The 27,783-nt window shown below is 35.5% G+C and overlaps 1 protein-coding gene across 1 annotated transcript; it reads left to right on the forward strand.

Moving 5' to 3' along the window:
- The first annotated feature begins 852 nt into the window (after positions 1 to 852).
- On the forward strand, positions 853 to 27,644 carry LOC101891743 (coiled-coil domain-containing protein 40). The gene is made up of 6 exons (XM_011291968.3): positions 853 to 1,858; positions 1,927 to 2,069; positions 6,437 to 6,996; positions 7,191 to 7,335; positions 7,421 to 7,629; positions 26,685 to 27,644. The coding sequence occupies exons 1-6, from the start codon at positions 1,011 to 1,013 to the stop codon at positions 27,492 to 27,494; spliced, it is 2,715 nt and encodes a 904-aa protein (XP_011290270.2). The 5' UTR covers positions 853 to 1,010; the 3' UTR covers positions 27,495 to 27,644.
- Positions 27,645 to 27,783: the final 139 nt, after the last annotated feature.

Consider the following 27,783-nt stretch of genomic DNA (forward strand, 5'->3'; position numbering starts at 1 on the left):
TTTAGCTTGTAATGTCAGAATTAGTATCAAAACAATAAAAAATCAAATAACTTGTTGCATTTATTTTGAATAAATAACTGAAAACCACGATAACTGAATGAAAGGTCAACACTTTTCAAAATCATGTACTACATATCTCTAAAGGATTATTTCGCTACAATAACTCTAGATTTTGTCGATGCATACGTTGAAATAAACATTTTGAAAACACCCAAATTTGAATGTTTTCTGAACAATTTTTTTGTTATTGAAAAGAAAACACATACATAAACAAATAAATATGACATAATAAGCCAAGAAAATAAAGAAAAAATTAAAATCATATAGTATCATAGCCCTACCTTGATATCATTGTACCATGATTGTCCCTCTATCATGGATTCAATTTTGTGGTGAAACCCCAATATTCCATTCATGTTTTGTGGGTTTTCCGCAGTTTTGTGAAAAAAGGTTAAATAAACGAAATAAATTGTTGCATGCTTAAAAAGTCTATTTGACATAATAAAAGTCAATTTGACAGAACTAAAGTCCTCCCTGTTTCACCCCTTGGCAAATTATCCCATTATTCACCCACGAATTGGAATTAAAACCGACTATTTTCAAAAAAACAAACTCTGATGAAACAAAAAAAAACAATTTTCCACAATATATATGCATGCAGGGTCAAGATACTTAGACACATTTGGTATGTGTTTTTCATTTCAGCTACTAAACGGCATCGAATTTTAAGGAAAATGCAGCTGCCATTCTTGAATGTGGGGGTGTTGTTGCTACAAAATCGGATTCTATTTGTAACAAATAAATAAGTACGGCCACCGCAGTTACGTTGCTATGGGCAACCAACTTCGTTCGGCTGGTTGCAAGGATTTAAATGATTTTCATTGAAATATCTATCAATAGTCCAATAGTTTATGAACCGATAGGGTTTGAAAATCTATTGACATTTTCATAGAACGCATTTTCAAAAAGAAAAATTAATTTTAAAAAAAAAACAAAAACCAAACAAGGAAATGTCTCTCGTCAAGGAAAGCATTGTTAACGGAAAACTGTCAGAGGCAAGCGATGAACCATCTAAATCGGAGAAGGAACAAAAATCAGAGACAGCATTCGCTGAAGATCAAATACCCTTAGCCCTGTTGCCACCCGATCATCCGCTACTTCAAAAGTTTCAACAGACCCTTAGGGAATATCTTCTGCGCACCCGAGATAAGCTGATCAATGAAATTGAAGAAATCAAGTATTCGGTCAAGCAGAAAGAACAACAGCGCGAAGAACAGGGATCCACGTTGTACGACATGCAGGAGGAAATCGAACGCCAAAACGAACAGCTTGAAGAGTTTACCCAGCAAATAGAAGAAAATGTTCAGAAGCGGCATCACGAAGAGGAGGCTGTGCGCCAGCTGAAAGAGGAGTTCGAAAAGAGAGCCCTAATAACGAAGCAGCAGAAGACGCAATACAACAAGCGAATGTCTGAGCTGGAAAACATGCAAGAACTAGAGAGAAACATTCGCAAGTGGGCCGATGATGTCGAAGACGAAGTGAAAAATGCCAAACGTATTGTTAGCCGTGATGCCCAGCTACAGCAGCAGCTATCCGAAGAAAAGAAAAAGTCCGATCTACTCTTCTACCATTTGGACGTCGAGGTAAGAAAGAGTGAACGGGAACTGGAAATGGTGCACAATGAAGTCAAGGACATGGAAGAAGTTATGGATGTGCTGAATATGAGCGTGGCCAATGCCAATGCCGACCTGGAGGCACTGGAAACTGAACACAAACGCCTAACGCAGGCTTGGTCGGAAGTCATTGTGGCAATAGCGCTCAGAGATCGAATACTCTATCAAGTCCAGGAGGCAATTAAGTAAGTGGCTTATATATCCATCTGATTAGAATTCAATGATTTCCAGATTTACCTTTGATTTTCTGCAGCAAAGAAAGGGAAGCTATAAAACTAAATACCGCTGGTATTCAGGCTATCAAAAAGCAGATACGAAAAGAATTGGAACTGAATGAGAAATTGGAAACATTTAAGAAACGATTATCTGATGATTATACTCTGCTTAGAAGAGAGTGTAAGTATGGTCTCTATGCCGATATTCTCAGGCGATAGTAACGTAATATTGGCAGAACACATTTCGGACAGGTGAATTTTACTTAGCAAAATATTATTGCAGTAGAAATCTTTAGAACCTAAAACGGAGGTATTGGAAGGAGCTCCTTTACGAACACTCTGCTTATATAGACGTACTCAGATTGGGGCCTTCTTAAATGGTTACCCTCTTAAATGTTACATAGAGATGTTAATTTTCTGTGAGTGGGTAGACAAATGCCATCGTTAGGCTGGAAGAAAATCGGCGACACATTTCAAATTTTGTAAGATTTATTTTGAAATCGTTGAACCTTTTGTGGTGGAATTATTTTCAGGACATTGGAGTCGATCTACCACAGGACTTCTAGTCGATATATAAAAAAATATTTTACTGAAAAGAAAAAAGGATAATCTGACTTTGCTACGGGTGTGAAAATAGAAAATATCGGTCCACTCCATCAAGTACCTCCCCCCACAAAGGGTCAACATTTTGAATAATTACAACTCTTATAAAACGTGATGTTAGTGTCCGATTGTCTTCAAATTACACACATCACAATATTTTTTTAACCCAAGGTCTGGTGGGAAGATGGAATATAACGGACCACTTTTTCCGGTACCTCCCCCACAAAGGGTAAACATTTCGAATAACCATAAAGCTTAAAAACGCGAGATGAGCATCTAATCACTTTCAAACTCGGCACATCACAAAATCAATTTTGATGATGGAATATATCGGATCACTCCTTCTGGTACCTTCCCCAGAAAGGGTCAAAATTTTAAATAATTATAACTGTCATAAAATACGAAATGTGCATCCGATTCTCTTTCAAACTTTACACATCCCAATATTTCTACTAGCACATGACCCGGTGTGAAGATGATAGATATTATTGATCCACCCCTTCTGGTACCTCCACCAGAAAGGGGTCAAACTTTTGAATAACTATAAAGCTCACAGAACGCGAAATGAGCATCCGATTATTTTTAAACTTGGCACATCCCAACATTTCTTTCAACGTAAGATCAGGTGGGAAGACGGAATGTGCTGGACCACTCATTCTGGTTCCTTCCACACAAAAGGTCAAAATTTTAAACAATTATATTTCTCATAGAATGCGGAATAGGCATTTGACTTTCTTCAAATTTCAAACACTCCAATATTTCTATTAACACAATATCTGGTGTGATAATGAAATGTATCTATCAACTCCTTCGGGTACCACCCCCATAAAGGGGACATTTTGAATAACAAAACAGCCGTAAAATACGAAAAGCATTTGATTCTCTTCAAATTTTACACATCTCATTTTCATTTACAATTATTCGCAGGAAATATCAAATAAATGTTTGATTTTCTTTCAATTTTGCAAATTCCAATATTTTAATAACGGTTAGATGAAGTGGAAGACATCGGTCCACAAAGATTGTCACATATCTCATATAAAGTGAAGTGAGTCAAAATTTGGCAGATTATAATATTTTTATTTGACTTAAGTCAGATACGAAATGGATAATATTGGCCCACTCCTTCGGTATCATCCGGAGTCAACATTTGAATAATCATAACCAATGTCAACATTTATTTTGATAAACAGACATTGACGGAGGGTATACATCAGTCGGCATTTTATTTTCCATTTAAACCCGAATTTGCTGTAAATTGGCAGTGTGTGTGTTCCCAGTGTGTGGAAAACATTCTTGCACATAACTTTCCATATATGTCCAGATATAACTGTACCTCCACATATTCGGAATGTTGATGATATCAGCTAGATTTTTCAACAGAATTATCACAAATTTGGTGTTTGTAATAGTAATAGACACCACTTCCTCTAGCTGATAATTTGCCCTCGTATAGCCCCATATAACTGCAACACCAGATATTTCAAATTTTTAAAAATATAGCGTCATTTTCCAACTGATTTTTTTTTATATTTTGAAAGTTTTTCCAAATGGTGGAGGATGTTAGAAGAATCTATAGGCTTTCTTACTTGTTTTTTATACCCTCCGTCATACATAGGATAGGAATTCATCGAAATAGTCATTTTAATCCTAACAAAGTATATTATATATATATATATTAAAGGGTAGCACAGGACGAATCGTGTTATTTTCGACACACTGCCTTTGTCTACTCAATCATGTGCTAAGTATTTGATCGACATGGGCACCTAACAACAACCCCCATTTTGATTCATGTCTGTCACTGTCAAACGTTCGATCGTGGCATGATCGACTCGAGCAATTGCATGGTGTTCTCAAAAAAGATCTAACACTCACTGAAGAATAAGATTTCAATTCTCAATTACGAAAATATGCTGAAAATATTCTGATCATAAAGCAGTAGATAAATCTAAAATAAAATTTTTGTAAAGTACATTTTTTCACAGATACTTTATGCAACTACTTCTTTAACTGAATTAAAGTAGATTTCTTTTTAATTTATACCAGAAGTACACGTTCGATAAATGCTCTGTTCCAAAACCTGCAAGACGAGGCATTTTGCAATTTTGTCGCAATATTTTGTATATCCTTGCAGTTCTGAAACAGAGCAAAAATGTATAATATTCCTCAATAATAAAAATTAAAAATCGAATGGGTTTTTTTTCATAGCGCAATCTTAAAAGCAGGCAGCGTTGGTTGGCGAATGGCCGTTTTCATTGATAATTGTAGCATGTGGTTGCTATATTTTGAAAGAACACATTTGTACGACACACTATTCAACACCCTTCATTTAATGATCAATGCATGTTATGACGATGGGTTTGAGTCTGACCGACATGACGAGCCATTTGGATGGATGTCACGTACGGTTATGCGTTTGATCAAACAGGGCATAACATGACGAGCGTTATCTCTCCTTGGCATAAATAGAGAAATATGTCGCATTTGCAGCCCTTTTCGTATATATTCTTGATTAACGTAAAATTCTAAGAGGATTACGCTCATCCGTCTGTTGTAATCACGCTAGAGCCCGATTTTCGGTATTTTGATGATTGTAACCAAAATTTTCAATGGTATTGTCTGAAAATCCACACAAGGAGTTATTTAGGTCCACGATATCGTATATCCCCTATAAAACCTTACCCCCTGATATTCGGTATTTTGATAATTTTGGGGATATTATTCACCGCAATTGTTTAAAATTTCGTATTTAGATTTCGTAATGAGTGCGTATGCAGGCCCACGTCTTCGTTTACCCCCGATGTAACGGTTTCTCCGCCTAATCAATATTTTGATGATTTTGAAGTTCCAAATCGCCTATGACAGAAAATTGTCTATGCAGGTCTAGGTATTTGTATGACAAAAGTTGCCTATGCTAGTCCATGTCTTCGTATAGACCCTTGTATTTTTTTTTTTTTTTTTTTTTTTGTTTTTGAAAGTTTCCAAGTTCGTTCCAAATGTCTACCATTTGGAACGAACTTGGAATATTCAAAGTTCGGCCGGCCGAACTTACTGCTTTTTGCTTGTTTTTTTAATATAGATCCATCTTGTACCAAATAGAGATAGAAATATTTACATATATAAAATTTGATAAATATCGTGGATATTGCCAATATTCGCACCAGACACACTTACTGCAACGACATTCAAAGGCTCAAGACTTAATTGAGTTTGTTCTATGATATACATAAATGATTTCTGGTCAAAATTTAGATTATTAATTTGGTCTAGTGAGTGGTTCCTAGACATCCCATTTTGATACGACAGCTGTCATGCGCCCCAAATTAAATGTATGCTCTTTTAGCCACAAAACTGAGGTATGAAATAAAATAAAAATTTGGGTTATCTGTACATAAGGAAATACCAGCTGTAGTGCGATTCTCTAACTAGTTGACGACAATTAGCCCGAAATAGCCCGAAGTTTAGAAGGTAGCGTTATAGTGATGGTCCCCACAATCACCCCTATTACAGAATAAATGGGAGTTCCCATTCACAAGGTTAATGCGAATCCCCATTTACACTGATTTGCTATTACCAATTTATGGGAACAAATAAATTCAGCTTATACTTTCGAACATTAAATTATATTTGCTGATACCTGTGAAATTGTTTTCGTATGTCTATGTATGTTTAGACATTTTTAATTTTTTCAAAAAAAACCATGCAATTTTAAAGGGAATAAATGTTTCAAAATGTGGAAAATAATTCATTCCCATTGCCATTTGGGAAAAACAAAATTCATACCACCTCTCTGTACTTGTGACGAAGGGGATAAAATGTGAGGTTTGTGATCACAATCAAGTAGGTACCAAATACTGACAAAAGATAGCAGAATTAATAACACTTGATTGTCTGAAATAAATTATTGATCTCTTTTAATCTAATACATTTTCTACTCTTCAGGCAAAACGCAATCGGATATCCTGACTGGACTGGAAGAAAAACTCATTGAAATCCCCATTCTGCTCGAACAAACCGAAAAAGATCTGAAAGAGGCCAAGGTGGAGGGCACCAATTTGGACACAGAAATACGTCGAATACAAATAAAAATTGACAAGCTTAACAATCAAAAATATCTCAACGAAGAGAATATTCTGAAATTGGCCCAGGAACAGCTGATCACCGACAAGGCCAGTGAATATCGTCTAAAACTACTGAACAACTCGCAGGAGGAAAGGCGTACAATGGAGTTGAATTTATCACAGGCTCAGAATCAACTGGCGGAAACTCTACTCGAAATGGAACGTCACAAAGCGGATAATTTTCGAAATAGCCAAGAGAATGAAAAACTTAACGAAAAGCTGCTCAGGTTGGAGCATCAAGCGGACTGTATGGCTTCGGAACTGAAACAATTGGAGACGCAGATTGAAATCAAAATGAAACGAATGGATAAACTGAACAGTCAGTTGGATGAGCTGGTGCGTTCCAATGAGGGCCAAGAGATAAGTCCGACGGAAATGAAGGTACGTTCACAGTCAGTCGGTGCTGTGCTCCAAGACCTGGATTCTCTGGAATTCTTGTTCTTGGAAAATTTGAAATGAAAAATATTTTCTTTGTAAATTTCGCATTTTCATAAAACAAAATTTGAGCACCTGTTTCGTTGTATCAAAAATCCATGCTTCTTTAGTAATAAACACTCTGCTCTCTTTCTCAACAGATAAAACAAATGGAGAAATCTATACAAGCGCTGGATCAACAAATCAGAGACTACCAACAATTTTGGATAATGTTACAGAATCATTTTGTAATTCTTTCCCAAAAGAGGAGTGACCAAATGAATCAGATACAAATAACCAGAAAACGTAAATATCCAAATTAAAATTTTCTTTGGAACAAATAAATGACATTGTAACTCTGCCCGTTCCTCTCCTCCCCTCCACGCAACAGAATTGTCTATAATTAAGCAAAAATCTTTAAAATTGGACCAAGATCTCGAGCAAACGGAAAACATTACTAAGGAGCTTAACAGAGAAATACAAATATATCAATCCAAATTGGAGCTACTAAATGCCAGGGTAGCGAAGAAGCGCCAGCAACACGAAACCATTGAAAACGAATGCGAGCAGGAGCATGGTGAACTTGTGGAAAAGCTTAAGGTTGGTAAATTCGTTGGTCTACAAGAGAGATTGAGAAACAACTGTAGATTTCGGCACCTCTAGGGGCACGTAGTTGCAAATTTTTTCAATTTTTTTTTCTCAATATATATATATATATATATTGAGAAAAAAATTGAAAAAATTTGCGATCGATTTAAGTATCGGTAAGCAATTGGACATTATAGACATAGAAGCATAAAGATAGGACATTACGTAGTGGTCAGCGTGTTCATCTGTTTTTTTTTTATACCCTCCACCATACATAGTACGGAGGGTATATTAATATCCATATAACGGTAACCCCCGATATTCGTTATTTTGATGATTTTAACCACATTTTTTTAAAGGAATTGTCTGAAATTCTACACAATGAGTTCTTTGTGAGCACTTTGCCCACGGAACGAGAATTGTCTATATAGGCCCACCATATCGTTTAGCCCCATATAACGGTACCCCCGATATTCGGTATTTTAATGATTTTAGCCCACATTTTTTTAAGGGACTTGTCTGAAATTCTGCACAAGGAGTTCTTTGTGAGCACTTTACCCCCACGAAATCGTATAGCCCCATACAACGGTACCCCCCGATATTCGGTATTTTTATGATTTTAGCCACATTTTTCAATGGAATTGTCTGAAATTCCACACAAGGAGTTTCTTGCTCCACCTTGGAAACGAGGGTATATTAACTTTGCCATTCCGTTTGTAACATCCTTAAATATTCGTCGTAGACCCCATAAAGTACATATACTCATAATCAGCATAAAATTCTAAGTCGATTTAACGATGTCCGTCTGTCTGTCCGTCTGTCTGTTGAAATCACGATACAGCCCACATTATTTGACGTAGAGCGTCAAAATTTAGCAGAGCAATTTGTATTGTGTCTACGATGGTTGGTATTGAAAATGAGATATATCGGTCCACGTTCTGGTATAGTCCCCATATAATGGTACCTCCCGATATTCGGTATTTTGATGATTTATGCCACATTTTTTCACGGATTTGTCTGAAAATTGGTATTTGTAGGTCATAATGGGTCCCTGTGTGCGTGGCAAAACATTGCATGTATAGGTCCACGTTGTGGTATAGCCCCCATATAAAGGTACCTCCCGATATTCGGCATTTTAATGGTTTTTGCCACATTTCTTCTAATGTTTCCTTTACCCTAAGGTGGAGGGTATTAAAAGTTTGGCCCGGCCAAACTTAATGTTTTTTTTACTTATTAAGATTTTAATAGCATTTTTGATGAATTTTATTTTTTTGAAAATTTCCTAATTCGTTCCAAATAGTGGAGGGTATTCAAAGTTCGGCCCGGCCGAACTTATTGCTCTTTTACTTCTTTTTTTAAAGTAGCTAAAGAGTTGCTTCGCTTGGCCGAAAGTGGTGAACTGTCGAATTTAGTTTTCTTCGATGAGAAAACATTCTTTGCCCAGCAGTCAGACAAAAGACAGATCTGTGCAAAATTTTAGCTATCTATCTTAATTTTGTTTTGGCTGTAGCGTGATTACAAAAGACGGGCATAAGGACGGACAGGGCAAAATACATACCTTGTTGGGTCTAAAATTATTTCGACGAGTTACAAACAGAATGACGAACTTAATATACCCTCCATACTATGGAGGGAGATTTTCCTGAAAATTTTAAATTATACTGCAACATCGCCTGAAAGTAACATAGGCTATAGAAATTTTTGAAATTCCACTGGAGATATAGCATAAGAATCGGAAGTACCTTCCAAAAGTTAAGATTTTATATGCACACATCAATTGATAGGTTACAAATACAGTCTCCAAATTTGAAAAGCGTCGCGGAATTTGAAAAAAAAAATATGTTTGCCAAATTGTATGGAAATCGGTTCAGATTTGGATGTAGCTCCCATATATATTCTCAGCCGATTTCATGAATTTTATGCATTAAACACACTGCTTACGCCACATATTTGGATATAGCTCCCATACATATTTTCGGACGATTTCATGTATTTGATACACCAAACACGATACGTATGTCCGATTTCAATGAAATTCGGTATGAGTTACTAAATTTGGTACAAAAATAAATTTGTCAAATTATATTAAAATCGATTCCGATTTGGATATAGCTCCCATACATATTTTCAGGCGATTTTACATATTTGGTGCACCCCGATTCCTAAGAAATTCGGGCAGAGGGACGAGATCTGGTACCAAAAAAAAATTGCCAAATTATATTGAAATGGTTGAGGTTTCAGATTGGATCCGATTTTATAAAGAAGCATTGACCCACAACCCCTTTACAATGCTATTACGCTAACAGTATCAAACTGCACAACAATTTAATTGAGGATACGATTATTGCCTCTACCCCCACAGGCCACAATCAGTGGAATACCGAATATGAAGAGGCACTGTAATATGCGGACTATACAAAATAGTGGAGTGAATTAAAAATATAGTAGGAACAGTATTCATGTACTCGGAAAATTCTTCCGAACCCTTAAAAGTAACATTAAATCATGGGCACTATGCCCTATCGTCAGTAATTACACTGCGCCGCAGACAATCTTTGGGTTAGGAAATTTTTCGGTTGGTAAATAAAAATCCCAAAAGAGGGATTTTTTATTGTCCATTTTATATAGCTTAACCATACACAAAGGGCTGCGAATATTTTGCCCCATACTCCGCAAAAGTTACGATTAAGTTTTAAATTTGATACAGTCCTAGGGGTTACATGAGGAATCATTTGTACAAAATATGTATCAGGTTGGTCTACATTGTGATATAGCCCCCCTCAAATGATATAGCCCCTTTCAAATTCCTCAAATGTTGGTAATTTGAGATTTTAGAAAGGAAAACAAATTCTTTCAAATAATTATAAGTATAGGACCATGCTTCATTATAACTCGTATTTGAAGGTATCCGGTGATTTTAGCTATTACCAGGATCTTGGTCACATTTTTCAATTGATTTTGCCTTTATTTGGCATCTACCTTCTGGTAGAAGACCTCTTCGCGGAGATTTTTCAATGTCAATGTTTCGTAGTAGCGCTCATATAAAACTACCTCCTGATTTTACCTATTTCGAGGGTTTTGATTATATTTTCGAATCGATTTGACCTAAAATGCGTGTTTAGGCTACTTTGGGGGTAGAGAACCATCTTACATGGGCCTATTATAAACAGTTGAGGTGTACTTCTTAATACATATGCTATATTATTATGGTTTTTAACTCTCAAACTAAAACGGGCCAGCAACGCGGACTGGGCCACCTAGTATACATATATATTAAAAAGTATACATTAACTGTTTATAATATGCCCATGTCAGATGGTTCTCTACCCATTTGGATATGGCAACCATATAACAGCGTGTATAGAAAATATGCAAACTTTCTCGATTTTCTTCAATTAGAATTTTCAATTCCAAAAGGAATTCTGAAACAATTCTACACAAAATTCCATATCATAATATAACAGTCAATTTTTTCAGTTTCGCGATTTTTCTCAAAATTTTCTTTCATGACAACGTTTCCACTGTAATTACAAATAACCGAAAGAAATTTGGAGTCATATCGGCCCAGCCTTTTTCAACTGATATGTTACTATTTTTTCAATTTTTTTACATATTAATTTAAGAAGTAGGTGTGTCCAATTCCTCTGACCCCAAACAGATATGTAGGGTTGAGGGAGGGTTGGAGAGTCAAGATTCCGTCGTATACTAACTGTGGAACAGATATCTCCATGATTTTGGCAAATATTAAGATTTTAGATAAATCGAAAAAATGGGAGCAAAATTGGGCTTGGTAACTTTTTCTTTGCAAAAAAACCTAAATCGGGGTAGGACGAATATTAAAAAAAAATATCCAAATAGTTCCAACCTGTCTCAACTGATTCAATTACCAACGAAAAACAATTGGTTTATATACAGATTAAAAAGTAGGCGTGGTCAGTTCCTCAGCCCCTAGTTCCTCATATATATAAAAGGGGTGCGCTTCGCTACCCCTTTTGATTTTATATACATTCAAAATTTTATTTACGAATATATGTTGGTTAAAAAAAAACAAATTTAAAAATTAAAGAAAAAATATTGCACTACTTTAATGCGTAAATATACAAAACCATTAGAAACGCAGTAACATGACATACATACACGAAGGGTTTGTCCTTCGGATTTATTTATTTCATAGCAAATACCAAGCGTGCAGTAAACTGCAATCTTTTGAAGTTGAGTGGCATTTCTATTGCAATTAGTGAATTCGAGGTAGCAACATACTTCCCCGTAATAAGTGAATTTCAAATTAATTGTTGTGTTGTTTTTTAGTGTTAGCGTAAGGCGTTGTGGGTCAATGGTTCGTATTAAAATCATATCCCAATCTGATCCGATTTAAATATAAGTTAAAAAAAAAAATACTTTTACACCAAATTCCGCCATATCTTCCATATTTCATTGAAATTGGTGTGTCAAATATGTGAAATCGGCCGAGAATATATATATGGGCGCTATATTATATACATTTATTATTTTAACCAAATTCCGCCACACATTCTGAATTTCATTGGTATCGGTCATATATATCGTGTTTGGTGCATAACATGTATGAAATCGGCCGAAATATATATGTTAGCTATACCCAAACCTCAACTGATTTCAATATAATTTGACAATTTTTTCTGGTGCCAGATTTCGTCTCTCTCGCGTTGGGTGCATCAAATATGTGAAATCGGCCGAAAATATATATGCGATCTATAATCAAATCTGAGCATAATTGAATAGAATTTGTCAAATTTATTGTTTTACCAAATTAAGTCACTCATACCAAATTTCATTGGAATCGGAAATACGTATTGTGTTTTATGCATCAAATATGTGAAATCGGCTATAAGGGAGCTATATCCAAATCTGAACCGATTTTAATATAATATTTATTTTCTATTCAAAATCCCGTTACATATTCCAAATTTCTTTGGAATCGGACATACATATCGTGTTTGGTGCATAAAATACATGAAATCGGTCGAAAATATATATGAGAGCTATATCCAAATCTGAACCGAATTTTATATAATTTGACAAATGTATATTCGTTTTAATTTCCGCTACACATTCTAAATTTCATTGATATTAGAGATACATATCGTGTTTGGTGCACCAAATTCATGAAATCGGCCGAAAATGTATATGGGAGCTATATTTAAATCTGAACCGATTTCAGTATAATTTGGGAAATCAATTTCTTAGATAAAATCCATCACACGTTTAAAATTTCATTGAAATCGGGGATACAGAACGTGTTTGGTCCATCAAATGCTTGAAATCGGACGAAAAAATATATGGGAGCTATATCCAAATCTGAACCGATTTTTATATAATTTGACAAATTTATTTTCGGATTAAATCCCGTCACATATTCCAAATTTCATTGGAATCAAACATTCATATTGTGTTTGGGGCATCAAATGAACGAAATCGGTCGAAAATATATGTGGGAGCTATATCCAAATCTGAACCGATTACAATATAATTTTTCAAACTTATTTTTGTTCCAAATTCCGTTACGTATTCTAAATTTGGAGACTGTATCTTCAACCAATCAATAGATATGTGCATATAAAATCAAAATTTTTGGGAGGTACCTCCGATTCTGATGCTATATCTCCAGTTCCAGTAGTCGGCAGGGGGTGCCGATTACCAGAAAAATATCATTTTAGAGCAATTTCACTAAAACTTGAGAAAAGTATTAAAAAATAATCCAAAAACTATTCAAATAAAAAAATAGCTTTGAGTCGGCAGTTACTTTTATTTGTGCTTTTTGACCAACTTTTCTAATTGGCGTTTTACATAGCGGTGGCATTTAAAACAATGTTGGTTATCTAAAGGAAAAAGATCAATTCACAAATTCCAAATATTTTTATTTTAATTGAAAACCCATACCTTACTGAAGGTAACCATACTATTCTTGATTTTCTACCTATATGATAATTAAATAAAAAACTATTTAAAAAATTAGTAATACAGCATTGTTTTATACTATTTGAAATAAAAAAATATACAAAATAATATTTTTTACTGAAATAGCATATGCCGACTACTGGCAAATATACATGCCGAGCATTGGAAAATGGTGCCGACTACTGGCCAAAAAAACTAAAAGTGCCGACTACTGGTACAATCTTACACAAAAATGTCAACATATCTACAAATTTTAGAATTTTCTCCATGTAATAGTACCCCCTCAAGTCCACCTTTTGGCGGACAAACAGACCGACATGGTTAGGGGGACTTATGAGGACTCTAATGCACAAGCTGAGGTCCTAATGGGTTTTAAAAAGTATTTAACTTTGGATATTCTTAAATCATTCAGCCCTCAATTATGAGGTGTACAGAATACAGTAAATTCCACATTATTGCTCATTTGACTAAAAATTAATCGACCAGTACGTGAACACTTATAACAGTCATATCTGTGAATAATTATGCTTTGACAACTATGCATAATAGACAAAAACTACGGGTCGGCTACGCGGACCGGGCCAGCTAGTTACATATAACCAAAAGAAAATTTGAGTCAAATCGGTTCAGCCGTTCTCAATTGATGTGATACCATACCTATTCAATTTTTTTACAAATAAATTTAAAGAAGTAGGTGTAGCCAGTTCCTCTGACCCCAAACTGATACCTAGGGTTGTATATTCAAAATTCCTTACCAAAATAGAAAATTTAAGTTTTTTACTTCCGCGATTTTTCTAGAGGCATTTTCAAAATTTTCATTTATAAAAATTTCCAAAGGAAAATTTGAGTCAATTCGGCCAAGCAGTTCTCAACTAATGTGTTACTATATTTTTTGACAACAGTTTGACAATAAACTTAGTAGTTTCATATCACAATTATGTTTTTGACAACAATCGTGGTAGTCAGATGGGCAGACTTGCCGACTTTTTTTGCTCTCTAAACTTTTTTTTCGCTTGCAAAGTGCGGATCCTAAATTATCCACGTATCATTTTATCATCTTTGCATTATTTTCTACTTCTTAATTATAAACAATTTTAAAAAATGTGCCATTCACGCAACCGCGTGAAACAAAACGACAATTACTATGCCAATCACTCTATGGTTAATTCCGCACACACTGGATCTTTGCAACCCCATGAGTATCTGTAATTCCTATTTATACCCTACGCCACATAGTGGTAAGGGTGTTATGTCTTCGTGCTTTTTTTTGTAACATGAAGAAAGAAACAAGAATCACTTTCTGAGTCGATTTTGCATGTCAGTCTGTCAGTCCGTGTGTATTTTTGCGAACAAAATGCAGGTTGCATTTATTATCCGATTGAGATAAAATTTTGCAACCAATATTTGTTTGGCCCAAGGACGAGCCCTATTGAAAGGTGATAATCGGATAAGATTTCGATATAGCTCCCATATATATATATATATATATATATATATGGCCGAATTGACTCAAATTTTCCTTTGAAAATGCCTCTAGAAAAATCGCGGAAGTAAAAAACTTAAATTTTCTATTTTGATAAGGAATTTTGAATATACAACCCTAGGTATCAGTTTGGGGTCAGAGGAACTGGCTACACCTACTTCTTTAAATTTATTTGTAAAAAAATTGAATAGGTATGGTATCACATCAATTGAGAACGGCTGAACCGATTTGACTCAAATTTTCTTTTGGTTATATGTAACTAGCTGGCCCGGTCCGCGTAGCCGACCCGTAGTTTTTGTCTATTATGCATAGTTGTCAAAGCATAATTATTCACAGATATGACTGTTATAAGTGTTCACGTACTGGTCGATTAATTTTTAGTCAAATGAGCAATAATGTGGAATTTACTGTATTCTGTACACCTCATAATTGAGGGCTGAATGATTTAAGAATATCCAAAGTTAAATACTTTTTAAAACCCATTAGGACCTCAGCTTGTGCATTAGAGTCCTCATAAGTCCCCCTAACCATGTCGGTCTGTTTGTCCGCCAAAAGGTGGACTTGAGGGGGTACTATTACATGGAGAAAATTCTAAAATTTGTAGATATGTTGACATTTTTGTGTAAGATTGTACCAGTAGTCGGCACTTTTAGTTTTTTTGGCCAGTAGTCGGCACCATTTTCCAATGCTCGGCATGTATATTTGCCAGTAGTCGGCATATGCTATTTCAGTAAAAAATATTATTTTGTATATTTTTTTATTTCAAATAGTATAAAACAATGCTGTATTACTAATTTTTTAAATAGTTTTTTATTTAATTATCATATAGGTTGAAAATCAAGAATAGTATGGTTACCTTCAGTAAGGTATGGGTTTTCAATTAAAATAAAAATATTTGGAATTTGTGAATTGATCTTTTTCCTTTAGATAACCAACATTGTTTTAAATGCCACCGCTATGTAAAACGCCAATTAGAAAAGTTGGTCAAAAAGCACAAATAAAAGTAACTGCCGACTCAAAGCTATTTTTTATTTGAATAGTTTTTGGATTATTTTTTAATACTTTTCTCAAGTTTTAGTGAAATTGCTCTAAAATGATATTTTTCTAGTAATCGGCACCCCCTGCCGACTACTGGCAAATCTCTTTTTTTTTCTGTTCCTAATGTCGGCATTAAAAAATATAACAGAAAAATGCTTGGTTTGAATGTTTTTAAGTTATAAAATGATCTTTAGACTGTTATTTACTATTATAAAATATTCCTGATTCCAAAAGTTTACTTAAATCGATTATTAAGTTGACGCCACCACTAATTACTGACGAAAACCGTTATTCTCTCGTAATAAATGATCGGAGCCTATTGTTTTTTTTACAGAAAGAAAGCAGAGAACACTGTTGACGTTTTTTTTTTGCAATTATTTCATTATTTGGTCAATTCCATTTTTAGTTATTTAAGTTTAAATTTTCAAAAACTGCCGACTACTGGGACATGCCGAACTTAGGCGCACTTACCCTAGTATAATTCAATGACGATTCAACAAATATTCGGTCCCGTGCTACTTTCTTATATTTGTAATTTGTTCATGTTTTCACAATTTATTTCATATAGATGTACATCCCAAACCTACGTTTCCAACCAATATTCTCTTGGGGGTTACAAATTCAATAGAATACAAAATTTTCTTTTCTGACCACACATTAGATGTGAAAGTGGACTTGGGGATACTCCAATGTGGGGACTTTACTTAAATAAATTCCTATGTGGCAATTTATGTATGATGGTTCCCCACCCCAGGGTAGCATAAATACAATTTTTTAGCCAAATCAATTGATTAATGTGGTCAAGACCAATATGGGCCCTACTCCGAAAATTTTATGCGAAGAGGTTCTCTACCCCCTTAGAAACAAAGATGCCAAATGAGGGCCAAAAATAGAAGAAAGTGGCAAAGACCCCAAAAATAGCTTAAATCATACGATGGTTATATAAATATGAAATCGGGTTGTACCCTTATCCGTGAGTTATGATCGATATCATGACCTGCAAGAGCGATTTAAGGTATTTGAATGTTCGGGAAGAATTTCTGGAAGGATAGAAATACTTTTCTTACTAAAAGTCCCATTCGCATGAAAGAAGTAGGTCCAGGAGGAGCCCCATTAGGCTTTTTCGGTCATTTTTGTTTGTTTAAATGTGTTCGCATCTTCCAGCTGAAGCACGATGTAGGCCCTGGAGTTGAAAGGTAGATGTCAGTTAACATCGTATTTCGCACTTATTTCATTTTTTTTGGTGAAAAATTGTATATAGTGAAAAATTATTCTTTATTTTGTTCACAAAAAATCCACTGAATTCAATATGATAACACATATTGAAAAAAAAAAATTGTCAAAAGAAGAATAAGAAACTGAAAAAATCTTCAACGTGTTCGCTGATTTTTTACAGCAACTGTTTAAAGATCCTTACAAAGTTTGTCAATAGAATTTACTACTATTTTAAAATTCAATTCCATTGAAATTTTTTTTTTCGATATTTTCCCGATTTGAGAATTTTTGCAATGAGATTTCTTTTTCGTGGTTTTTTAGCGATTTTGAAAAAGTAATTATTTTTTAACTTTGGTGTGACCGCGTTAAATTATTTCGATATCATCTATTCCGTTCCGCCATCAATTTCAGTTCTCAAGAAATCATGTCAATTTAAATTATTATTGAGTTCAAAAATCTATATATATAAAAATCAATTGTTGTTCCTTGGTAATGGAATCAGTTGGAAACGGCTGGACCGATTTGCATATTTTTTTGTACAAACGTTTGTCATACCCCGAGTTAGGTTTTTAAAGAAAAAAAATATTGACCACGCCTCCTTTTACGCCCACTATTTCGATTTATCTAAAATCCTTATATTTCCCAAATAATGAAGATATTGGTTTAAAAATTATTACACGAGATACTGTTGACCTTCCGTCCAACCCTAAGTATTTGTTTGGGGCCGAGGAACTGACCACGCCTACTTTTTAATCTATCCATACATCTATATATATAAAAGAAAGTTGTGTTAATTACTACGCTTTTAAATTAAGAACCGCTTTACTGATTTTAACGATTCATACAAATTCGGAATTGTCTCCTGTCCGAAAAGGATAATATCCAAAAAAATCGCGTCAAAATAAAAAAATAAATTGGTATTAATATTCGAATTCAAATATAAAATATAAAAAACACTACAAATGTACATTAGAAAAAAGTAAGTCAAAATGGAAACTCGTAAAGAAAGTCCTAAAGTCGAGCGGGCCGATTTTATGATACCCTACACCACTTTGCTAATTTAGTTGAGCTCCACATAACAAGTAAAAGTTTTTATGGGAGAATTCAATCATACAACCTATGATTATAACTATAATTTAAAATTCAACGGACTACATTTTCGGACTTGTATTGCCCATTTGGTGCTGAATTAATATGAAATCAGATAAAGATATGTATGGGAGCTACATCCAAATCTGAACCGATCTCGATAAAATTTGGCAAAGATATTTCTGAGTGCATATTACGGCTGTGGGTAACAAATACAACAAATCGGATGCACAATATATATGGGAGCTATAGCTATATCTGAACCGATCTTCACCAAATTTGGCATACTACCTTCTAGACTCAATTCGGTCGTATGTGCCAAATTCCAGCCCATTTGGGCAAATATTAGACGTTTGGTGCACAATAAAATGTAAATCGGACGAAGTTATATATGGGAGCTATATCCAAATCTGAACCGATCTCGATAAAATTTAGCAAAGGTATTTCTGAGCTGCATTTGATATATTTCCCCAAATATTGTTGTTACAGAATGCATATTACGGCTGCGGAGGACAAAAATAACAAATCGGATGAACAATATATATGGGAGCTATAGCTATATCTGAACCGATTTCGATCAAATTTGGCACACTTATTTTAAGGCCTAATTTGGTTGTATGTGCAAAATTCCAGACTATTCGGGCTGATATTACACGTTTGGTGCACAATAAAAGGCAAATCGGACGAATATATATATGGGAGCTATATCTAAATTTTGACCGATTGTTTCCAATTTCAATAGGGTTCGTCCTTGGGCCAAACAAATGTTGTTTGGAAAATTTCATCTCAATCGGATAATAAATGCGACCTGCATTTTGTTCACAAGAATACATAGACAGACGGACTGACATGCATAAATCAACTCAGAAAGTGATTCTATGCAGAACATCAAAGGGAACTATGGGCATATCTCGTTTCCTTTTGCCTGTTACAAACAAATGCACAAAGACATAATACCCTGACCACCTTGTGGAGTAGGGTATAAAAATCATGCAAAATAAAATATTACTATTGTACATTTCAAAAGTCAAAATAAAAATGTTAATATATTTCATTTTTAGGCGATTTTTTGGATATTATCCTTTTCGGACAGGAGACAAACTTTCGATTTTGATTAGATATGGAAATAATCCAATCAATAAGAAATCAAAATGCAAAATTCATTGGGACTTCAATCAGAGAAATACCGAATATGAAGGGGCCCCGTAATATGCGGACTATACAAAATAGTGGAGTGAATTGAAAATATAGTATGAAACGGTTTCATATACTCGGAAAATTCTCCCGAACCCCTAAAAGTAACCTTAAATCATAGGTAACGTTATACGGGCACTATGCGCTATCGTCAGTAATTACACTGCGCCGCAGACAATCTTGGGGTTAGAAAATTTTTTTGTTCGTAAATAAAAATCCCAATAGAGGGGTTCCGGGATCTAACATTTTTAGAGTCCATTTTATATAGCTTAACCATACACAAAGGGTCGCAAATATTTTGCCCCATACTCCGCAAAAGTTACGATTAAGTTTTAAATTTGATACAGTCCTAAGGGTTACACAAGGAATCATTTGTACAAAATATGTATCAGGTTGGTCTACATTATGATATAGCCCTCCTCAAATGATATGGCCCCTTTCAAATTCCTCAAATGGTGGTAATTTGAGATTTTATAAAAAAACCAGTAAGGAAAGCTCAAAAGTCGGGCGGGGCCGACTATATGATACCCTACACCACTATGCATATTTAGTAGAGCTCTCGTAAAAAGGTTTATACAGAGCATTTCAGAGCACTATGAGATATTTGGTACAAAATCAAAATCTATCTAATTCTATCGTGCATTTTACGAACTATAGCTATATCTGAACCGATTTTCACCAAGTTTGATGTATTTGATTCTGGCTGAATTCGGTCAGATTTGCCAAAACCCAGGACATTTGGGCTGATATTGGACATTTGGTGCGCAATCAACACGAAATTGGATGAAGATATATATAGGAGGTATATCCAAATCTGAACCGATATTTGTAAAACTGAAAAAGAAGATATTTCTTGGCTGCATCTGATACCAAATATTATTCTTGTATCGTACATTTTTCGAATTTGAGGGACTTAAAGTACAAATCGGATGAAAGGTATACATAGGAGCTATAGCTGTATCCGACCGATTTTCACTAAATTTGATGTACCAATATTAGCCATTTGCTGCACATTTAATCCGAAATCGGATGAAGATATATTTGGGAGCTATAGCTATATCTGAAACGACTTTTACTAAAATTGGTGTCCTTGCTTCTAGGCTGAATTTGGCCAGATATGCCAAAATTCATGCCAATTAACTCGAAATCGAATGAAGATACATATGGGTGCTATATCCAAATCTGAACAGATTTTGAGAAAATTAAAAGCGACTACTTTTGGGCTTTATCTGATATCTGGTACCAAATATCATTCCTGTGAAGAGTATATTACGAATGTAAGGGACTTAAAGAGCAAATCGGATGAAACATATATATGGAGCTAGAGCTATATCTGAACCGATTTTTACTAAAATGTGTGCACTTGCTTATAGGCTGGTTTCGGTCGGATTTGCCAAAATTCATGCCATTTGGGCTGATATTGGCCATTTGATGCACAATTAACACGAAATCGGATGAAGATATATATGGGAGGCATATCCAAATCGGAACAGATTTTAATAAAATTAAAATCAACTATTTTTGGGCTTTATCTGATAACTGGTACCAAATATCATTTCTGTGGAGTGCATATTACGAATGTGAGGGATTTAAAGACGAAATCGGATGAAACATATATATGGGAGCTATAGCTATATCTGAACCGATTTTTACTAAAATTGGTGTACTTGCTTCTAAGCTGGTTTCGGTCGGATTTGCCAAAATTGATGCTATTACGGCCATTTGGTGGTCAATAACCCGAAATCGGATGAAGATATATATGGGAGCTATATCGAAATCTGAACCGATTTCGATAAAATTTAAAACAGCTATTCCTGTGCTCCATCTAATACCTGGTACCAAATATCACGGTTGTGGAGTGAACATTACGAATGTAATGGACTAAAACACTAAATCGGATGAAACATATATATGGTTGCTATATCTATATCTGAACCGATTTTCACTAAATTTGATATACTTGCTTCTAGGCTGAATTTGGTCCGATGTACTAAAATTCAGTCCATTTGGACTTATATCGGCCATTTGGTGCACAATTAACCCGAAATCGGATGAAGATATATATGGGAGCTATATCCAAATCTGAACCGATTTCGATAAAATTACAAACAGCTATTTCTGGGCTGTACCTTATATCTGGTACCAAATATCACGGTTGTGGAGTGAACATTACGAATGTAAGGGACTAAAACACTAAATCGGATGAAACATATATATGCTTGCTATATCTATATCTGAACCGATTTTCACTAAATTTGATATACTTGCTTCCAGGCTGAATTTGGTCCGATGTACTAAAATTCAGTCCATTTGGGCTTATATCGGCCATTTGGAGCACAATTAACCCGAAATCGGATGAAGATATATATGGGAGCTATATCCAAATCTGAACCGATTTTCTCCAAATTTGTTGTATTTACTAATCTCTAATCTCGGTCACATGTGCCAAAATTCGGGCCATTTGGACTGATATTGGCCATTTGGTGGTCAATTAACCCGAAATCGGATGAAGATATATATGGGAGCTATATCCAAATCTGAACCGATTTCGATAAAATTTAAAACAGCTATTTCTGTGCTCCATCTAATACCTGGTACCAAATATCACGGTTGTGGAGTGCATAGTAGGAATGTGAGGGACTTAAAGATCAAATCGGATGAAAGATATATATGGGAGCTATAGCTATATCTGAACCGATTTTCTCCAAATTTGATATACTTGCTTCTAGGCCGAACCCGGTTGGGTGTGCCAAAATTCAGGTAATTTGGACTGATAGTGGACATTTGGTGCTCATTTAACCCGAAATCGGATGAAGATATATATGGGAGCTATATCTAAATTTGATCCGATTCTCACCAATTTCTATAGGGTTCGTCCTTGGGCCAAAAAAATATTGTTTGGAAAATTTCATCTCAATCGGATAATAAATGCGACCTGCATTTTGTTCACAAGAATACATGGACAGACGGACGGACGGACGGACGGACGGACGGACAGACGGACGGACATGCATAAATCGACTCAGAAAGTGATTCTATGAAGGTTCTCAAAAGTAACTATGGGTCTATCTCGTTTCCTTCTCCATGTTACAAACAAATGCACAAAGACATAATACCCTTACCACTATGTGGTGTAGGGTATAAAAAACAAATTCTTTCAAATAATTATATGAATAGGACCATGCTTCATTATAATGCTGATTTTAACTATTACCAGGGTCTTTGTCACATTTTTCAATTGATTTTGCCCTTATGTGTCATCTAGCTTCTGGTAGAAGACCTCTTTCAATGTCAATGTTTTGAGTAGCGTTCATATAAATGTACCTCCTGATATTACCTATTTCGAGGTTTTGATTAAATTTTCTAATCGATTTGACTTTGAATGTGTGTTTAGGCTTTTTCTGCCCCCAAGAACCATCTTACATGGGCCTATTATAAACAGTTAATGTATACTTTTTAATATACATGCTATATTATATAGGTTTTTAACTCTCAAACTAAAACCTCTAACTGAAAAATAGGATCAGGTTCTTTGAAAGAGGTATTTATTTATATTTAATCGAGTCATCATTTACACTAAAAAATGTGCCACTTGTGAATTATTATGCTTTAAAAACTATGCATTAAAGACTAAAACAACGGGCCGGCAACGCGGACTGGGCCAGCTAGTACATATAAATTTTTTTGAAAATTTCGACATTTTGTGGTGGTGTTCCAGAAGGAGTAAACCGATATTGCCCATCTCCGAACTCGATCTAAGTTTATAATAATATTACTAAGTACCAAGCTTAGACCAAATCGGATACTTCCTTCGAGAGCTATCGTGCGCACCAGCCAGCCAAACAGACCGACGGACATCGCTTGATCCATGGTATAATAAAAAGGTAAGGTAGAGCTTCTAGCTGATAATAGTTTTTTTTTCTAAGTGTGCCCGACTTCTGCCAATATTGTGTATGTATTTTTATACCCTACACCACATAGTGGTAAGGGTATTATGTCTTTGTGCATTTGTTTGTAACATGGAGAAGGAAACGTTACTTTTGAGAACCTTCATAGAATCACTTTCTGAGTCGATTTATGCATGTCAGTCCGTCTGTCCGTCCGTCCGTCCGTCCGTCTGTCCATGTATTCTTGTGAACAAAATGCAGGTCGCATTTATTATCCGATTGAAATGAAATTTTCCAAACAATATTTTTTTGGCCCAAGGACGAACCCTATTGAAATTGGTGAGAATCGGATCAAATTTAGATATAGCTCCCATATATATCTTCTTCCGATTTCGGGTTAAATGTGCACCAAATATCCACTATCAGTCCAAATTACCTCAATTTTGGCACACCCAACCGAGTTTGGCCTAGAAGCAAGTATATCAAATTTGGAGAAAATCGGTTCAGATATAGCTATAGCTCCCATATATATCTTTCATCCGATTTGATCTTTAAGTCCCTCACATTCCTACTATGCACTCCACAACCGTGATATTTGGTACCAGGTATTAGATGGAGCACAGAAATAGCTGTTTTAAATTTTATCGAAATCGGTTCAGATTTGGATATAGCTCCTATATATATCTTCATCCGATTTCGGGTTAATTGACCACCAAATGACCAATATCAGTCCAAATGGCCCGAATTTTGGCACATGTGACCGAGATTAGCCTTAAAGCAAATACAACAAATTTGGAGAAAATCGGTTCAGAAACAGCTATAGCTCCCATATATATCTTCATCCGATTTCGGGTTAATTGACCACCAAATGACCAATATCAGCCCAAATGGCCCGAATTTTGGCACATGTGACCGAGATTAGCCTTAAAGCAAATACAACAAATTTGGAGAAAATCGGTTCAGAAACAGCTATAGCTCCCATATATATGTTTTATCCGATTTCGGGTTAATTGACCACCAAATGACCAATATCAGTCCAAATGGCCCGAATTTTGGCACATGTGACCGAGATTAGCCTTAAAGCAAATACAACAAATTTGGAGAAAATCGGTTCAGAAACAGCTATAGCTCCCATATATATCTTCATCCGATTTCGGGTTAATTGACCACCAAATGACCAATATCAGCCCAAATGGCCCGAATTTTGGCACATGTGACCGAGATTAGCCTTAAAGCAAATACAACAAATTTGGAGAAAATCGGTTCAGAAACAGCTATAGCTCCCATATATATGTTTTATCCGATTTCGGGTTAATTGACCACCAAATGACCAATATCAGTCCAAATGGCCCGAATTTTGGCACCTGTGACCGAGATTAGCCTTAAAGCAAATACAACAAATTTGGAGAAAATCGGTTCAGAAACAGCTATAGCTCCCATATATATCTTCATCCGATTTCGGGTTAATTGACCACCAAATGACCAATATCAGCCCAAATGGCCCGAATTTTGGCACATGTGACCGAGATTAGCCTTAAAGCAAATACAACAAATTTGGAGAAAATCGGTTCAGAAACAGCTATAGCTCCCATATATATCTTCATCCGATTTCGGGTTAATTGACCACCAAATGACCAATATCAGCCCAAATGGCCCGAATTTTGGCACATGTGACCGAGATTAGCCTTAAAGCAAATACAACAAATTTGGAGAAAATCGGTTCAGAAACAGCTATAGCTCCCATATATATCTTTCATCCGATTTGGTGTTTAAGCCTCTCACATTCGTAATATGCACTCCACAAGAATGATATTTGGTACCAGATATAAGATACAGCCCAGAAATAGCTGTTTGTAATTTTATCGAAATCGGTTCAGATTTGGATATAGCTCCCATATATATCTTTATCCGATTTCGGGTTAATTGTGCACCAAATGGCCGATATAAGTCCAAATGGACTGAATTTTAGTACATCGGACCAAATTCAGCCTAGAAGCAAGTATATCAAATTTAGTGAAAATCGTTTCAGATATAGATATAGCAACCATATATATGTTTCATCCGATTTAGAGTTTTAGTCCCATACATTCGATATTTGGTACCAGGTATTAGATGGAGCACAGGAATAGCTGTTTTAAATTTTATCAAAATCGGTTCAGATTTGGATATAGCTCTCATATATATCTTCATCCGATTTCGGGTTAAATGTGCTCTAAATGGTCAATATCAGCCCAAATCACCAGTCTAGAAGCTAATACGTCAAATTTGGAGAAACCCGGTTCAGAGATAGCAATAGTTCGTAAAATGCACGATAGAATTAGATAGATTTTGATTTTGTACCAAATATATCATAGAGTTCTGCAATGCCCTGTATAAACCTTTTTACGAGAGCTCTACTAAATATGCATAGTGGTGTAGGGTATCATATAGTCGGCCCCGCCCGACTTTTGAGCTTTCCTTACTGGTTTGTTTTGAAAAATGGAAACAGAATATTTTCAAAACCAATGTTTGGAAGGCGCATACATTGCGAGACGCTCCCTGAAGCTATTCGCCAATTTTGCCATGTAATTGAGAGATAGAACTGTTTAGATCAAATGTTTGAAAGAAAATCCAGGTATTTAATTCATCCTTCCCGCTGTTCAACTGATTTTAAAAATTAGGAAAAATATTGATTAAATTAAAACAACTTGTTGCACATAAATTTGACAGGAAGCGGGCTTAGCCTCAGGGCTGTACTTCTGTAGTTTTACGAAGCCGTTCTACCTCCTTATTTTACCATGGCTAGATCGACTCCAAATGCCCTGAAACGGATTTGGTCCAATGAGACTTAAGGTCTAAAACCGTTATTTCGATGAGATACGTTTTGCACGTATCAAATGACATATACGCTCTCTAGCTATATGGCTGAGGGTATAATTAGTCTTCTTGGCCGAAATTATCCAGGCCTTGGTCCAGAGCCATATTTTTCGTTCTATAAAAATGTAGAATGGAAAACGTTTATGAGGAAAAGAAATGTGAAATGAAAACATTCATAAGAATCCAAACCCAGACCTGGGTCAAAATTGTGATTGTGAATTTTCATTAAAGTTAGGGCTGAAATATGTTAATCGTTGCCGCAAAAATGGGTTGCATTTTCCCATATTCGTTAATAGCTTATTCTTTATCATTATAGCTTACAGTCGTACAACACTTTTTAACATCCCATTTCAAATCTCTCTGTCTAGGATCAGGAAATGAGAGTTTTACAACTCGAAGACGATATCAACGAACTACAAAGTGATATCGAACATTACAAAGATTTGGTTCTGGACAAGCACCGAGAATCACTGTCGTGGGAAACTAAATATAAGCTCATTGAAGAGACTCTGCGTTGGCGAAAGGAAGAGGGAGCCCTGGACAGTGAATTGGGAACGATGCGAACCGAAATCCATCGAATGCAAATCAGACATCAGCAGCTGAGAAGGGCCCAAGGAAAACTCATCCAGGATCTCGATCACTGCGTCATGCATCGCGAGCACATATCGGCAACAGCTTCGAGCAAACAAACACTCGAGCAATCGAAGCCATCCAAAGTTCGCCGGAACACCACAACGATCCAGTATAAAATCAACGATTTGCGCAATAAACTGAAACAAATGCAAACGGAAATTAGTCTTCTCTCCGACCAGCAAATCAGGCAACTCCAAAATGACTACCGCTGCCTTGAAGATGACACAAAGCGGCTGAGGGCTCTCATCGAGCAAGAAACCAAGGAAAATTCCAAGTTAAAGGCTGACATCGAGGTTGGTCTCTTGCAGAAACATCAGAATCTGGAAAATATCGTGCGCAAGCAAAATCGTGCCAAATCGTATCGGCGCTTGAATGGCTCAACACAGCCTTTCAAACTGCCACGCTCCGAGGCAACGATTCTTAGCCAAATGCAAAAACAAATGGAAATGAACGACCAGTTGATGGAGGTCCTTCAAGTGCTCAGCACCGATCATCCCGAACGGCAAATATATTTCTCAAAACTATTGCAAATTTTAAAAACTTAAAATCCGATTCAAATTTTATGTGAGACAAATTCCAGGATTGAAGCACATTAATGCGGAAAGAAGTTTCTAACTAATAACATGATATACAAATAACATTATATACGAAGATGCAAAGGCTCTGAAAATACAATTTTAAAACTTTATAAACAATTCGTTCGTTTTTCTAATTGCTGTTTTTTGTTTACCTTCTAAACATTACCTAATCGAGGCAGAGTATAGAAGGTACAATTGGTAGGAAGGTTAGAATGGCCTGTCGCAAATATGTCAGGCTATTTTGCTAGCACATTTC

This window comes from Musca domestica, unplaced genomic scaffold, assembly GCF_030504385.1.
Source record: "Musca domestica strain aabys unplaced genomic scaffold, Musca_domestica.polishedcontigs.V.1.1 5, whole genome shotgun sequence".
In the NCBI taxonomy this organism is placed as follows: domain Eukaryota; kingdom Metazoa; phylum Arthropoda; class Insecta; order Diptera; family Muscidae; genus Musca; species Musca domestica.